Source organism: Neoarius graeffei, chromosome 4 (assembly GCF_027579695.1).
Source record: "Neoarius graeffei isolate fNeoGra1 chromosome 4, fNeoGra1.pri, whole genome shotgun sequence".
NCBI lineage: Eukaryota > Metazoa > Chordata > Actinopteri > Siluriformes > Ariidae > Neoarius > Neoarius graeffei.
The window spans coordinates 79263634-79281638 of record NC_083572.1 but is presented as its reverse complement, the minus strand read 5'-3'; the positions used below and the strand labels follow the sequence as shown (position 1 = coordinate 79281638).

The 18005-nt window shown below is 40.4% G+C and overlaps 1 protein-coding gene across 1 annotated transcript in view; it reads right to left on the bottom strand.

Moving 5' to 3' along the window:
* kif1aa (kinesin family member 1Aa) overlaps window positions 1-18005 on the bottom strand; it is a 114028-nt gene that overhangs the window by 42453 nt on the left and 53570 nt on the right. Inside the window, exons 25-35 of the mRNA XM_060919789.1 lie at window positions 12210-12328; window positions 11855-11940; window positions 11218-11353; window positions 10445-10598; window positions 7317-7407; window positions 7106-7224; window positions 6971-7026; window positions 5047-5155; window positions 4453-4519; window positions 4202-4286; window positions 3991-4096 (exon numbers count right to left, since the gene is read on the bottom strand). Coding sequence (XP_060775772.1) covers window positions 3991-4096; window positions 4202-4286; window positions 4453-4519; window positions 5047-5155; window positions 6971-7026; window positions 7106-7224; window positions 7317-7407; window positions 10445-10598; window positions 11218-11353; window positions 11855-11940; window positions 12210-12328 — 1128 coding nt within the window. The remainder of the gene's footprint in view (window positions 1-3990; window positions 4097-4201; window positions 4287-4452; window positions 4520-5046; window positions 5156-6970; window positions 7027-7105; window positions 7225-7316; window positions 7408-10444; window positions 10599-11217; window positions 11354-11854; window positions 11941-12209; window positions 12329-18005) is intronic.

Sequence of the window (18005 nt, the reverse complement as noted above, 5' to 3'; positions counted from 1 at the left end):
ATCAATGATGGCAAGCCGTCCTGGCCCAGATGCAGCAAAACAGGCCCAAACCATGAAACTACCACCACCATGTTCCACAGATGGGATAAGGTTCTTATGCTGGAATGCAGTGTTTTCCTTTCTCCAAACATAACACTTCTCATTTAAACCAAAAAAATTCTATTTTGGTCTCCTCCATCCACAAAACATTTTTCCAATAGCCTTCTGGCTTGTCCATGTGATCTTTAGCAAACTGCAGACAAGCAGCAATGTTCTTTTTGGAGAGCAGTGGCTTTCTGCTTGCAACCCTGCCATGCACACCATTGATGTTCAGTGTTCTCCTGATGGTGGACTTATGAACATTAACATTAGCCAATGTGAGAGTGGCCTTCAGTTGCTTAGAAGTTACCCTGGGGTCCTTTGTGACCTCACCAACTATTACAGGCCTTGCTCTTAGAGTAATCTTTGTTGGTCAACCACTCCTGGGGAGGGTAACAATGGTCTTGAATTTCCTCCATTTGTACACAATCTGTCTGACTGTGGATTGGTGGAGTCCAAACTCTTCAGAGATGGTTTTGTAACCTTTTCCAGCCTGATGAGCATCAACAACGCTTTTTCTGAGGTCCTCAGAAATCTCCTTTGTTTGTGCCATGATACACTTCCACAAGCATGTGTTATGAAGATCAGACTTTGATAGATCCCTGTTCTTTAAATAAAACAGGGTGCCCACTCACACCTTATTGTCATCCCATTGATTGAAAACACCCGACTCTAATTTCACCTTCAAATTAACTGTGAATCCTAGAGGTTCACATACTTTTGCCACTCACAGATATGTAATATTGGATCATTCTCCTCAATAAATAAATGACCAAGTATAATATTTTTGTCTCATTTATTTAACTGGGTTCTCGTTATCTACTTTTAGGACTTGTGTGAAAATCTGATGACGTTTTAGGTCATATTTATGCAGAAATGTAGAAAATTCTAAAGGGTTCACAAACTTTCAAGCACCATTGTATATGATAGCACAGCTCTGACAATAATTCAATCACAGGTTTATATTAATCTGCTTGTTCTAATACATTATAATTTCTGTAGTAAAAGCTAACATACAGGGGTTAAGATGCTCTGCATAATCTAAAACTGATAATAAATATTTTTAAAACTGTCTTGTTATTTAAAAAATAAAATATATAACTGTTGAGATGAGGTTTTCTGTAAGGAGACTCCAGTGTCAGTGCTTTGTTATGGTAAGTAATTTTTCCTCCATGGGTGAGTCCTCAGTCCATTGCAATTTCTCTGTAACATGATAAGCTGTGTTTGTTTGTTTGTATCTTATTAATTTCAAAAGAGAGAAAGAAGGGAGGCTGGTCATGGAACAATTGTTTATAGCTGCAACCGTGAATGGTATTCACGTGATAACACTTCTTTTGTGGATGTCCCACAGTATTAAATGTAACTATAAATGATGAAGGGTACGACATGTCGTACATTTATAAATTAAAATACATTAAATTAAACATTCCTTGGCAAATAGCTATCATATAAAGAGGAATTAAATGTTTAGGCACATGCTGTTAAATGAAAATAATCAACTTCATGTCAGGCCCCATTACACCACTCTGTTTTTGACTGATTTCCCCAAAATACTTTATTCCTTATATAAAGGAATGAATAACCTTTGTAAAAATTCCAAAGTCTCACAGCATATAATGTTTTCCATTGTCATTGCATGTTACAGTTTATGTGATGCTGCTGTAAGTAATGGTACAGTGAAAGCCAATGATATAATGTGCATTTTACTCTGACATGAAACGTGGTCACATCAACTGGACTGCTCATCATGCTATGAGTTACACTAAGATCAATGAAGTTAGGTCAACAGCTGGTTTGTACCAGGTGTGGGGATTCATTTATGCAGGGATTTTCTGTGTTAGTGGTGTTGTGTTGTTAGTCCTGAATGAAATACACACTTAACTTCTACAGGATTCAAGCAAGAATGTTTAAAGTTTTGCATGCAGATCACAACCATGCGGTGGTTATCAATAGAGATGCCTGGCTCTCTATCCCCAGAGTGGTTAGTAGTGTCTGAGTGGTGGAGAGGAAATGGGGCAGAATGGATAGAATTAATGGATGAATGGACAGATGGAAAATGGACACAAAGTCACACAGCCAGCAAGGAGGTGAACTAGAGAACCTTCACTGTATTTTATAATCCATTGTGGATTGAAGCATTAGAAATCAGTAGGACTGGATTTTTGTTTGTTAGAAGTATGTAACTTCCTTAATCGAGAATGAGAGAACCACTTTCTGGATATAAGTGAAACTTAAAAAGGAAAAAATGGTAACACGTTATTTGAATGGTATGTACATTGAGCCTTGACAACGCATTCATAAGCACTGTGTGAATATATTTTATAAATCAATATTGTATTATTTATATCTGTGTCAAAACCTGTGAGATGGCAAGTTTTTATGGGGCATTGTGGCAGTGGGAGCATGGTCAAGCTACCTGTTTTGAAACAGGGGAGGGGTCAGGGTGAAGGATCAGAGTGCAGGTAGTGAAAGTCTAGTTATATGCCCCGTGATATCATGCTTATGAAGGTGTTATTAAGGCCATGTGTTGGTCCCCTGTTAATAAAGTGGTAACAACAAAAACATCAGAGACAGGCGTGCAAGTTCTGTGTCCAAAGCTTCCTGACCCATAAGCCTTTTGCTCCCATCATGCATCAGGCTCCAACAAAGGTTTGATGCAACAACAGCAACAGCCTTTCTGTAACCTCATATTTGACATTATATGGGCTTTGGGAAAGGAGTGTGTGTTGGTCATATTGGAAATGCTGACATTCTAATGGACCTGTGTGAAGTCTCACAGGCCAGGCATGACAGCTCCAGCTGCTAGACATCATTGCCATGCCAAGGAACATTAAAGAATCAATACACCTTCCTCTCCAACAAAAGTTGGCACTATGGCCAGTGCTGTGATCCTGAAGTGCTCCCCTGACTCAGGCCTTTAAAAGGTCCTTGAAAAACAACTAGTACTGCATCATTTCTATCTGGACAAAAAAAAAAAAAAAAACTTTGCTTTTGAAGTGATCACATTTAGGTTGCACAGTGCACCGCTTGTCAGCGTTTTGGCTGCTTATCTGAGACTAGATGCCAAGGCAGAACTGACAGGAAATAAGGAGCTGCATAATGTGTAGCTTGTTGTGAAAGAAAAATCTGTTCAGCTTAAGAAAAGCTGATGTGCTGAAGGTCTGCTGCTCTTTGTGGTTTATCAGTGCATCAGTGAGAGTACTTTCTACAAAGTAGATAAAATTCTGTGCATTCAGATTATCAGTAAGTATAACGTTAAATCAGTGCTCAAGGGATACTACATCCCATCTGCTTGCAGGATTACATAAAAGTTCAACTCCCATTTAACCTTCTTGTGATCCTGAACAATAAATTGCAGCACCTTAAAAGCACTCACTAATGACACTTTTTTCAATGCATGGAGTTTATAAAAAAACTATATCTGGAAAAAGTACTGAATTTTGGCTTTAAGACCTATGTATCTCCTTTGAAGGCTGAATAAAATTACTTAGAGCATGGACAATAAGATTTTGTTTTGAGAAAACATCCAATAAACATAATGCCAACAGCCAACAGAATCCCAAGAAATAGTAAATCTTTTTTTTTAAAGCACAACTCATTATGTCATCTAAGGAAATGTCTATCCCTGATCTGCATAACATATAACATTTAGAAAATAAGCTTTATAGGAATGCATAAAATGATGAGATTAAAAAGAACCAGAACTATAACTGCTAAGCTAGGCTAAAAGTGAAAAAATAATAATTTTAAAAAAACAATATTCATATCAATAATTGCTTCCTTTTCCCTATTTTGGAAATAAGAAAGTTATTGCCGATGATGGCTAGCCTTAATAGCCTCTTGTTTATGAGCTTTTAATTATTAATCAGATTATTTTTCAGACTCTCTTGCTATTATGATTCAGAAACCTGCCTGTCATCTTGAGTTGGCTGGATGTATCCAGCAGACAGGATGTTGAGGGACAGAATGTTGGGGTCGATGATGGTCTCATCTGCTTCTGGTGTGTTTCGAATGCGGCCTGAAATACACATAGATACCTTAGTGCTCTGTGATTTAGCCACTAAAGCTGACCACCTTTACTTTAAAATTACAGGATTGGAGGGAAAATAAGAAGTGAACTCACCTACAACCAGCTCACGAACCTCTTTCCAATTAACGTCACCCCCTGTCTCATGCACTATAGTCACTGTCACTCGTCTCTGAATTCCCTGTGAGAACAAAGATTCATCTAGTTTAGCTTAGTATGCTTTATAATATATAGTAGGTGTTATGTGAGGTCGTAAGTGTGTGTGTGTGTGTGTGTGTGTGTGTGTGTGTGTGTGTGTGTGTGTGTGTAAGAAGTGATCTGGATCTGGATCAGTAAGATGAACAGACCTGGTGTAACAGGAAGGTGCCATGACAGGGCATTCCACCTCTGTGGTCTACTACAGCAGGAATGTAGCTATGAAAGAGAGGAAAAGTGCACATTATACATTTGCAACCAGTTAAAAAAAATTGTTCCAAAACAGAATGAGCCTCATTTATTAATCTTTGTGTAATGTTGCGTGTAAATGGTTTGACAGAATAAAATGAACTAGAGTCCCACTAGAGTTACAAAATCTCAGTAATACTGATTTTACTCTTTCTCACACAAGTATGTTGATACATGCCAATCACCTGTAAATTACAAAGCACCTTCACAATACAGCTGATTTACATTTAGTGAGTCCCAAAAAAATTCCATAAAAGGAAGTTCACACAGACCTAAAAATTACAAAATAAGGACTAAACAGTGAAAGAGCACCTCCTAGGCATGGCATGTGCTAAAACTTCCAGTAAACCCAACACTGATATATTAAATTCAAACTGATGCTTCATTTTAGCAATATTTCACAATGCTCTATATACCAGTGAGTTTGATCATTTCCTATTCAACCTATTCTCCTTAACTCACAAACATGAACAGACCAAGACATTAGATAAACTCACTCTCCATTGGCCTCCAGCTCACAGATCTCAAAGAATACCATTAGGTCATATTTACAGTGGCAGGGTCCAGCTGTGGGTCGTGTAAGGGTCGTCAGCTTAGTAGCAGGTACTGAAAGAGAGAGTGTATTTCAGTTTTCGAGGAGTCTATTAGAGTGTGTAAGGGATTTATTCACTCACAAGCTGGAAAAGGGGAATCTGTTTAAAAGAAGAAAGAAAAAGGAGAGAAATATAATTGGAAGAAATGAGGCCAGGAAATTAAACATAGTCAGAAAAGGAATAAACTGGGAGCATAAGGGTCCAGAGGAAGGGCAAATGCTGTGTCTGAATGATTGAACCATCATCTGAAAAACAGTGATCCTTTCACATCTGCAGTTATTGAAATATTCAATATCGGATTGTAGATTTTTAACTTTTTTTTTTATAAATCAGTATATTAAGGCATTTTATATGATAGGACAATTGGGAAATATACTCCTTAAAATTATTCGATGGAAGTAAATGTGTTTATCAATATTATATTTTAAGAAAAAAAAAAGCAAATGTTAATGGACTACTGTAGCAACAAACCCACATTCATCCCAAATGTGACACATCATACATGCAGCACAGGTTCAATAGAGGACACAATACAAAACCACAAGTGTGTAAAGACTCTGTATGTCTGATTAAAATGAAGGAGTGAGAAAGAGCTGCACAAACACACCAGTTACTTTCAAGCCTGAGGAAAGTCCATGGACCAAAATGCACTCTCACTGATGCAGTTATTTGTTCAATAACATTTTGCATTTACTGTGTGGCATTATCGGTATAAGAATGTGGAAATGGCATGTGAGCTCTCAAATTTTTTGACTGTTTTTATTTCATTCTTTTTAGATATAATAATAGTGTAGTCCTGGAAATGACTGTATTAAAATTGAAGATTATTTAAGTACTGAGAATTTTTCAAAGAAACCAAAACAGATTGCTTGCACAACATAAACTATATGAAAACTGTAATTAGACTTTGGTCCAGACTAACACAACTGGTATAGACTGGTATAGAACGCGTTCTTGGGCCATGTGAACCCACACAACCTCACAAATTAGCTCTGCATATTCCTACTGCTTTCAGTCAATGAGAAACATTGTTTGATTTATATGCATATATTCTTTTAAGAAATATAATTGGATAAAATTTGAATGAACAAAAATTCTCTCTGAATTTCTTGAAAACCTCTTGGACACAACTGTATCTCTGACAAGTTTTATAACAGCAACTCAATATTATTACAGTTTAAATTATGTGACCGAAACACACACACACACACACACACACACACACACAAAAAAAAAAAATCTATTTCTGTGATTACATCATAAATAAAAGTTAGATTAGGTACTGACTAGTTTTCTTTAGCTGGGTTCAATGCCTGTAACTGCATTAGATGACATGAGAGCCTTTTTTTTCCAGGGAATTTCTCAGACCTCATACAAACATGATCATTACAAACCCGGCTTCTGAGCTTTAATTACTGAACAGATAGAGAGGGGCGGGGCTGTCAGCTGGGCTTGCCCCTCCCCCTCTAGAAGGAAGGAAGCTGCAACCCCTGCTGCATTGAGGGCATGCCCTGAAAGGGAGTCCATCAATGTCCCGTTGAACACATCAGGCACCAGGTAGCGAATCAACTCCAGCGTCTTCTCCCGATCTGACGGGGCATCACTGTCTGCAGCTGAATTCCCACCCCGAATGATACACAACTGATGTGACATGGACCCCAAAGCAACAGAAATGATATACAAAGCAACACAAATACTGCCAAAATGCAGACACAAACAACATACTAAAATGAAAATGAAACAAAAGCTGCCATTTTATGGGGTTGCGGTGTACAATACTTGAATATAGTATAAATAGTATTAATAAAGCTCTGATGGCTGCTCTCACCTGGTTTGGACAGAGGCATGACTCTTGGGAACTGTCTTCTACATGGACGCAATGGGCTAATAAGAGAGACAGACATTTTAGATTGACATGCAATAAGAGGAGAAGACAACGTAATGGCACATATGAAGTAATGACCTGATTAGGTCCTTGCACAGTGGAGGGAAGGGCTGTTTCTGATAGTGACCAAACACTTCAAACACGATAGGCTGGGTCTTTATGTACTCCACAAAAGACTTAGTGACCTCCACCGCAATCTGAAAAACCAAATACACAACATTGTCCTTTCTATACAAAATATGTGATGGTGGATTAAATGCTTATAAAAGTTTGTGTTGAGGACTCTTACATTCTGCACATGATAGAAGCCCAGGGGTGGACCTCGTCCAGTGTTTTTCAGTGGCTCTGTGGAAAATGCCTCGTCATGCCGGTGGATGAAACTGAAAAAATAGGTGATCAAAAGCTCTACAGATCCGACGCATCTTTAATGAAATGTATTCTTTTAGAAACCCACATACTTTGTCATTATCATTAAGACAGTAGACCATTAAAGAGTGTTTAAGGGCCCGGTTCCATAACACTGATAACTATAACTATACCTATAACTACATCTATGACTATACCCATGCCTGAATTTAGTTCCAGTCTGGAGCAGTCACACCACAACTATAATCTCGACTATAATACCGGTTGGTCCTGCCACTCAGGTAAATAAATGTGTGCAACTTAGGAATAGTCGTGGAAGTTTTTTCCCAAGTAGTAGCACATTATAGGTTCAACCACCCCACGTCCCCCCCACCCTCTCCCTCACTGCAGCCATCTCTCCTTCTTCCCTCAACACACCTCCCCCCAGTCATCACAGCAGCCCCCTCCTCCCCCACCTCAACACAGACTCCTCCATGCATTACTGCAGACCAGGTCAGAGGTCAACTGAGGAAGCTTCACCCCAGGAAAGCAGCAGACCCGGACAAGGTGTGTCCCCAACTACTGAAGACCTGTGCTGCTGAACTGGGTGAACCACTCCAACGCATCTTCAACCTCAGCCTGCAGCTGGGGAGAGTGCCCACCCTCTGGAAGACATCATGTATCATTCCAGTTCCCAAAAATAATCGGCCCAGAGAGCTGAACGATTTCCGACCGGTGGCACTCACTTCACATCTGATGAAGACATTGGAGTGGCTCTTTCTCAGCCTCCTCAGACCCCAGGTACAACATGCCCAGGACTGTCTGTAGTTTGCGTACCGGGCAGGTGTCAGTGTGGAAGACGCCATCCTCTACCTGCTACACTGAGCCCACTCGCATCTGGATAAGGGAAATGGCACAGTGAGAATCCTCTTCTTGGACTTCTCGAGTGCCTTCAACACCATCCAGCCCCTATTGCTTCAGGACAAACTGAATAGGATGCGAGTGGACCCCTGCCTGGTCACCAGGATCTCCAGCTACCTCACTGACAGGTCGTAGTACGTCAGGCTGAAGGACATCACGTCTGACACTGTGATTAGCAGCACCGGAGCACCCCAGGGCACGGCGCTGGCCCCTCTTCTCTTCACCCTGTACACCATGGACTTCTGCTACAACACGGAGCTGTGTCACATTCAGAAGTTTGCCGATGACACAGCCATCGTTGGGTGTATCAGTGACGACAGAGAGGAGGAGTATAGGAGCCTGGTGAGGGACTTTGCTGTGTGGTGCAACAGGAACCATCTGCAGCTCAACGCCTTGAAGACCAAGGAGCTGGTCATTGATTTTGGGAGGTCCAGACCAAGGTCACGACCAGTTCTGATCGAGGGAGTCAAGGTGGAGGCTGTGGATTCCTACAAGTACCTCGGGCTGTGGCTGGACAGCTAGCTGGACTGGACTTGCAACACCAAACACTTATACAGGAAGGGACAGAGCAGGCTATACTTCCTTAGGAGGCTGCGATCCTTTAACATCTGAAGGAAACTCCTGTGGATGTTCTATCAGTCTGTGGTCGCCAGTGTCCTGTTTTACACCGTGGTGTGCTGGGGGGGCAGCACATCCAAGAAGGACAAATCCAAGCTGGACAAACTGATCAGGCAGGCCGGCTCTGTGGTCGGCATGAAGCTGGACTCTCTGGTGACGGTGGCAGAGAAGAGGTCTATGGACAAACTATTGAACATCATGGACGATGCCAGTCACCCTCTGCACACCGTCATCAGCAACCAGAGGAGCCTGTTCAGTGACAGAATGCTCCTTCCCAAGTGCAGGACGAACAGACTTAAAAACTCCTTTGTCCCTCACGCCATCAGACTGTACAACTCCTCTCTGGGGGGAGGAGGGGTAACAGGAGGACAGAGGATGGGAAGGAGCAGTAGCCTAGCCTAACAATAAGCAATACCAGACAATGTACAATATAATGTGCAATATAAAGTGCAATATCTCTCCTGCCGCTGCTCCCCCCCTTCTCCCCACCTTTTTTTCACTCTCCTTCCCCCCCTCCCCTTCCTCTCTTCCCCATATCTTATTCTTTTTACCGGTATATTTGTATATGCAAATACTTAATTTATTTTAATTTATGTAGAAGTTTTCTCTATTTCTTTTCTCTGTTTATCTGTAATGATGCTGCTGGAATCTTAATTTCCCTGAGGGAACCTGCCCAAAGGGATCAATAAAGTTTTATCTAATCTAATCTAATCTAATCTAATCTAATCTAATCTAATCTAATCTAATCTAATCTAATTATTCCGCGTCATACTGTACAGCTTGGACTTCAAAACAAAACAACCCATGTACATACTCCAGTAGTTGACAAAATACAGATAGGTCACAGACTTCAGAAATATAATAAAAAAGGATACAAAATACGGAGTGGTTATGGATTTTAATACGGATGCATCACGGATGCTAATAATTTACAGATTGGTCACGAACTTTTCAGTAACAGACTGGTTACCGATTTCATACGGATGATGTATCACGGATAAAATATTAAGAAGTCTAAAACAATTAAATGTTTGAACTGCCAAAGTTCATAATTAAAATATTTTACCTGCATTTATATGTTTACTTTATTAATTTACTATTGATATTTGATGTAAAATCACATATCTGTGAATAAAAGATCCGTGCTTTGTATTATATTTTTTATTTTCGGTGAATCTATAGTCCATGACCTCATGATGCAACAAGGATGTACAAAGATGCCTGGGAAAATAACACGTGCTCAGACAATGTCACATGTAAACAATTACCTGGTCAGATGTTTAATGGGATCAGGTCCAGGCCTGGAAAAATCGCTCCAGAAGCAATCTCACTGATACCGATAAACCCAGGCCTCGGCTGTAGGTATCATTATCGATCTGGTGTGACCACCAACCACATAAATTGCAGGGGACCGATTTGTTTATAGTTATCGTTATAGTTGCAGTTATAGTCATAGTTATCGGTATTGTGGGACTGGGCCTTAAGATAGAGTAAAGATAGAGTTGCTCTGTTTGAGAGAATAGATGGACATACTTAAACTGGCAGAAGATGTCTGCATACTCGGCGGAGATGCTGGATGCCTGGAGCACGGTGACTCTGAATGTAAAGAGCTCTCCAATCTTCAGGTGGTCCAAAGCGCCATCCAGAACACCATCTTTCATGGTGCTGTCCAGATCTTCTGGGTCAGCTAAGAAGACATAAAAAGAATGAGGAAGCTGATGTACATTTACATGCAGTATAATATGAACAGGATTTCAGAAGGGTATATAAAACCTACTTATTAACCAGTGAAATCACTACATACCAGTCAGTCTCTTATGTTTTATTAGAGTTTAATCACTGTTATTACCACAGACCAAACAAAGCAATACACAATAGAAAGTCTATCCAGGAAGCTGAATCTTTGTGTATAATAATAATGGGACTCTAAATGATTGCTTCATTAAAGGTAGGCACACTTGAAAAGTATAAACCTTTTAAGCCTATAGATAAAAGACTCACAGGGCTTGTAATAACTGTAAAACATAAATATGTGGTGTGTTTCTGGCCCTTTCCAATTAGATTATATGTAGATTGTCATGAAAATAAAGTCTTTTCTAACATTTCTTCTTTTCACTTCATGTATACATATACCTTGGCTAAATTTTCACATTTTAAAGTATTTAAAGTCACTGAAGTCATTTGTCTGGTAGTTTATACAATATATCCCATGTTAAAGATATGATTTCCTGAAATTGGCATGCGTTCAAACTGCTTTTAACTTTACAGCTTCTTGGCTTCTTCATGCTGGCTACTCCATTCATTACCTGCGCAAGTGTTGTTGTTGACCTCATCAGCAGATGGCACCATCTCTGCATTCTGTCCCTCACCCTCCACGATTCGCAGTTCCTCCTGGGAAAGTCCAGTGCGGGAGAGACCAGCTGGGCAGGACTCTGATTGGAACTGAGAGAGAGAGAGAGAGAGAGAAACTTGTTTATTTTCTCCTTAACACACACACATATAGTGTATATGGTTTAATAATGTATTGCAAAATTGGTGGAAAATGGGTCAAGTCAAAGGTTCACAATCTATATCTCAGATAACCCCATGGCCATGTAATCAGTACTTTATGGTCTCCGGGTAGGCTCTTAGCCAGAAAAGAGCAAAAGCATGCATTTCTGTTGGTCTCCATGAAACTGAGATCAGCATCTCTTCCTAAAGTATCGAAAAGAATCTCTGTCAGAGGCTCAAATACAGTCCTGGAGTGACAGAGATCAGTGACATGTTTGGGCTAATGTATTTACTAAACCTGGTAATAAATTATTTCTCACTTAATTGTGATGAATTCCATCCAGTCAGTTCCAGAACTTCATACCTGAACTTCAAATCCTACCTCTAAAACTGACCGTTCTAAGAGAACACAATGATCACAATGGTTACTCACTTTATTAGGAGTAGTTTTACCTTCTCAAACTGCTGGTCCTCGAAGGAGATCTTGGCCGTTCCAGACTGCCTCACACCTGAGCCATAGTCGGGTGCCTCCTCATCAGCTGGAGGAAAAACCAGAGAGCCTTCACTTCACTTCTTCATGAAGTCACACATACCCTGTCCTTTAGATTGACCAAATTGAGGCCTACACATCCTTATCATCACTCACAAAAAAATGATGTTGGGCCATACTTAGTACAAAATCTCAAGAGAAACATCTTGCTGTACCATCTCGTTATCCTCACTACTATTGTTGTGCTATTAAACCTGTGGCACCTCTTTTTTTATTATTTTACTTTTTATAAATTAAAATTTAAGGTCCCAATCTTACCTGATATTGCCTGCACTGCTACACGCAGAAAACCCTTGACCTCTCCCTTCTCGCTGACAATAGCTACCCGATGTACCAGGGGCACAGGATACAGCAGATTGCTTAGATACACAAAGGCCCTGGAGGGAAAAAGAGATGAGGGGAGTAAACAAGAAATGCATTTTGTGACCGGAGATGGACATTTTGATACAATGGACAAACACAACACAGAGCTGCAAAGCAACCAAATAAGCGGGGACTGCAGTGACCCTTGACATGACTGCCCCTCAGTGGAAATGTTCAATCATGCTATCTGAAACAAGCATGTATGCCATTTTTAAAGGTTTAAATCCTTTGGTGGGTTTAAGGAGCATGGGCTAGGAATACCATTAAGCTCTTCATACCATATTGGTCATAATAGACATAAATGTACTAAGCATTGGTCTGCAAGTGAGTGCACAAATTTGAAACTTCTTATATGTATGATGCTTCTTAGGAAAGTAATCAGGGCTTTTAATCTTCATAGACTGGAAGTGAAGATTCGTTAACTGTAAGCCAGCTACCTAAAACTCAGCAATGATCTCTATAAATCGCTATTAAATCACTATAATGCCAAACCAAAATTCAAGGCAGATCAAAACAACAGTAAATGAGTCTGGATTTTATGGGGATAGACTTAATAGTGAACAACATGTGCTGAAAACATTTCAATGTTCTTAAATTCATATCAATCTTTAATATTACACATGTGGTTGAAAACCAGATTTTGGTTTCTTCGGTACTACTGCTTGCCACCTTCAAGGTTATGTTTAGGTAAACTCATTTAACGATACCACCATGGTTCCTTATATTTAAACACATAATGTTCACTTTTTACATTCAAAACTACACTATATATTATTGTGGTGTATGCGTGATCAAAATTGAGTTTCCCATCATCCCATGGAGGGTAGACATTTAAGGGGAAAGGAGTGGTCAGCAAAGGCAAGATTGGTGAGGTACAAAGAAGGCATGCTCTGAACATAAAGAAGTGCTCAGCAAAGGCAAAAAGGCATGCTCTGACTCTGGACAAAATAAAAAAATACACAAAAATTGACTCAAAGATGAAGAAGGCAAATCAAAAATACCAAGCATTGCTCAGTTGAAACAAACACTGCCAGCCTTGAGATTAGTGTGACATCCAGATATGAACAATAAGAAGCAATACTCTGACTTTCACAGATGTGTGACGTGACAAGTGCAGCTGATCTCAAAAACGAAAAGAAATGAGCGTGAGCCAATCCGGTAATCCAAGGTTTGTGTGTCCAACCTCACAAAAAGAACAAATTGAAATAAATGCTGTGGCATGCCTTGAAGAGACAGCTGTTCTAGAAACCAGCTCTTTCATCTTGAGATATGGGAGACATCCTGAATTAAGGCCATATTACCGAAAGCAGTTATCAAGTGACTGGATGTTTTATTTGATCTCATTCTTCGGAAATCCATGCCATGTATGGGAAAATCTGAGCTTGTTTGTTTCTCTGTGAGGCAATCAATCTGATATATTTATGAAAGAGATTAACACTGACTAGCAAAATGGACCTATGAAGGATCATTAGGTGCTGCTGTGCAGAATTTAGCATGAAGCACTTAATTCATCCAAAGCAATTCCATGCACAGCTGATCTTTAGGGTTTACCAATCCTTTATAAACACAATATTACCTGAGAAGGAATCCGTTCCAGATTTATCTGAAATCTGCTCAAAATGGATGCCCAAGCTATGCAATTATATAGTTTAGATGAAAGTCAAAATATATGGAAGTGACAGAAGACAGGTTTAAAGCCCCCAAATGTCTACCAAGTTCAAAATGAAAAAAAAAAGTGATTTCAATGAAACTCATACAGCTCTAGGCTACTGGGGATTTGTATCGTTGGATAGGAGCTAAAACAGTAATATAATTCTCTTCCTGTAAAATTATTACATTATTCTCTTCCTGTGCGATTATGTCATCCTGCCTTACTCCGTTTTGGAAGATCTTTTCCAAGTTGATTTAGTACCAGCTAAATGAAAGCACCAGCTGTCACATATCACCAGTGCAATCTATTGCTATGATTATAAAGTAACAATTAGTATTTGTGTCATTTTGTACACTCTCCGGTCACTTTAACAATAACACTCGTACACCAATCATGTCATCACATGATTGGTGTATGAGTGTTATTGTTAAAGTGACCGGAGAGTGTACAAAATAACACAAATACTAATTGTTACTTTATAATCATTTGACGTCATTTGCAGCACAATGCAAAAATCATACAGATACAGGTTGCGAGCTTCAGTTAATGCTCACATCAAACATCAGAATGTGGAAAAATGTGATCTCTGTGACTTTGACCGTGGCATGGTTGCTGGTGCCAGATAGACTGGTTTGAGTATTTCAAAAACTTGAAGTCCATAGTAACTCAAATAATCACTCTTTACAACTGTGGTGAGCAGAAAAGCATGAAAAGCATCTCAGAACACAAAACACGTCAAAATTTGAGGTAGATGGGCTCCAATAGCAGAAGATTACATCAGGTTCCATTTCTGTCAGTCAAGAACAGAAATCAGTGGTTATCAAGGGCACAGACTCACCAAAACTGGGCAGTTCAAGACTGGAAAAAGACCAAGTGATTTTTTTTATCTTCAACTGTCTAGTTGGGGTGAGTCTGTACTCATGACAGCCTCAGATTCTTGTCCTTGACTGACAGGCGTGGAACCTGATGTGGTCTTCCGCTGTTGTAGCTCACCTCAATGTTCAATGTTTTTTGTGTATGCTGAGATGCTTTTCTGATCACCATGGTTGTAAGGAGTGATTACTTGAGTTCATCATCCTTCGACCACGGGGGTGGGTGAGATTCCCATGATTAACTCTCTCCAGACACAGCAGTCCTGCATCGCTGAACCCAGGTCTTCAATAATGATGCCCGAGTCTCTGGCAATGGTGTCTGGGTATGTTAACTTTCTGGATACAACTTTGCCAGAAGGGCACCATAGAAGGAGAGAGGAGATCACTTTGCCTGTGGCACAATGGCAATGGCCAGCAAACTGTAGACGCTTTTGCTTAAGCTTCTGGGATACTCGGGATAATCCTGCACAGATTTGGCCAAGAGTGGCATGGTCCCTCCAGCTGATGTTCTGTGCTCTTCTTAACAGATTTGTATAGCATCCATCAAGATGACTCTCAAGCTTGGTAGTTAGGGTCCAGGTTTCTGAGGCATCCAGAAGAACTGGCTCTACTAAAGTTCTAAATGTCTGGACCTTAATAGACTTAGTTTACTTGAGTTACTATATCCTTTCCGGCAGCTTGAACCAATCTGGCCATTTTCCTCAAACCTCTCTTATCAACAAGGCATGTGTGTGAAAATCTCAGGAGATCAGCAGTTTCTGAAATACTCAAACCAGTATTTCAAAAATCTCATACCATTACATTACAGGCATTTAGCAAACACTCTTATCTAGAGTGACATACAACATACCCAGAGCAGCCTGGGGAGCAGTTGGGGGTTGGGTGCCTTGCTCAAGGGCACTTCAGCCACTCCTGCTGGTCCAGGGAATCGAACCAGTGATCTTTTGGTCCCAAAGCTGCTTCTCTAACCATTAGGCCATGGCTTCCCACGTGGTGAATTCCCATCTTCCCATGAGGTGAATACCAACAACATGCCACGATCAAAGTCACAGAGATCACATTTCTTATTCATTCTGATGTTTGATGTGAATGTTACCTAAAGTTCTTGACCAGTATCTGCATGATTTTTTGCATTGCGCTGCTACAACATGATTGGCTGATTAGATAACTGCATGAATCTACAGTTGTACAGATTTTCCTAATAAAGCAGATGGTGAATGTATATGAGCTATGAGTTATGCGTTTGTATAATACTGGGATGCGTATTATGTAGGAATTAAAACATGACAGGGCATACTGTTATGGAAAAATAATCAACAATCTGGTGGTTTAATGCCAATACAAACCTGAAGCTGATTATTTTCCAATTACAGCATGTCTCAAAGTGATTTATTCCTTTTATACCACAGCATGTACAACTTATACCACTATTTTCTGAGTCATGCTGTTATAGAAAATGAAAGCAATCAGATTCTAAGCAGGGCGGCACGGTGGTGTAGTGGTTAGCGCTGTCGCCTCACAGCAAGAAGGTCCGGGTTCGAGCCCCATGGCCGGCGAGGGCCTTTCTGTGCGGAGTTTGCGTGTTCTCCCCGTGTCCGCGTGGGTTTCCTCCGGGTGCTCCGGTTTCCCCCACAGTCCAAAAGACATGCAGGTTAGGTTAACTGGTGACTCTAAATTGACCGTAGGTGTGAATGTGAGTGTAAATGGTTGTCTGTGTCTATGTGTCAGCCCTGTGATTACCTGGCGACTTGTCCAGGGTGTACCCCGCCTTTTGCCCGTAGTCAGCTGGGATAGGCTCCAGCTTGCCTGCGACCCTGTAGAACAGGATAAAGCGGCTAGAGATAATGAGATGATGAGATGAGATTCTAAGCAATCGGATTTGCGATTCAAAAGCACTGTGGTATAATAACTTTCCTTGATTGTGTATGTGTTACAGTGGTCTGTTTGCATGTACAGGTGATGTTGAATATCTGTACAAGAAAACAGTTGTCCTGTGTCTCAGTGTGAAAGAGCTAGTTTCCTTTCCCAGCATGCTCCTGAAACCTCACCAACCTTCCCACTACACTGAACAAAGGGGTGCGCTCATAAAATGGATCCTCCGCCTCGCAGGAGTTTCTGCAAAGCCCCTTCTCGTCATCCTTATAAACGTCATCATCATCTTCGTCGCCAAGCTCAGAACACAGGTCATCCGACAAGAGCTCATCTGTGCAGTCCTCCAACTCTGCCCCGAGCCCCCCGCAGTGCCGTGACTGGATGAGCTCGGTGGGTTCAGTGGTCTCGGTGGGGTCAGAGAGGGTCGGGGAGGCGATGGGGTCTTTCGCTTGCTCACTAAGGCATGAGGTGAATAGGAGGTTGCTGGTGTAGCCAAAGACATGGGAGCCCAGTTAGTATGGTAACCCTGTTAGTTCATGTTCATGTACCGGTAAGGGTCACCTGATTCAGTTGCTCGGTTTTCGAGTAGCCTTGAACATATTTTATTCTTACAGGGTTACCAATAGCACACCTTGCAAAACACCATTGTTTTATCTTCCTCTTAGTGAGCTTTTTATAACTCTTCAGTAAGGAGAGCGTTAAAGAAGATGCTTTCTGTCACTCGGTCAAATTTTTAACCATTTAAACGCCTAGGAGCTGTTGGCAGATCCAGACTTGACATTCCTCAATCTCATAATTACATATTTTTCTCATTAGGTTAACTGTAGTGACTGAATAATTTCTGGTAGTTACTCAGAAATACCGTATATGTTATGATGAGTAACTGAATAAAAAGACAACAGTTGAAGGAGTGAGATAATACTGAAAAGAAATCTTAGTAGGGTGAAGAGGTATATACAATATACTGCTGGAAGTGCTAGAAGCCTGACTCTTAATCGTAAAACACATATTCTGCAGTATAAAGAGTGCTATGATCACTTTATCACTGGCCATGATAACGCATCAATTTTAATAATAATGCAAGGTTCCATAAGGATCTTGTAACTCATATTACAATACTTCCATGCATGTAGGATAACTATAATAAGCTGCTTAATTATAACGGGACAGAGAACCTTTTTTACTAAATATATATTCCATATTTTCTGATCTGACTTGATACAGGAGTAATTTGTGCTGCTGCATGATGACAGTGTTTCTCAAAATTCCTGGGGGCTCCAAGCTGCACATTTCTGT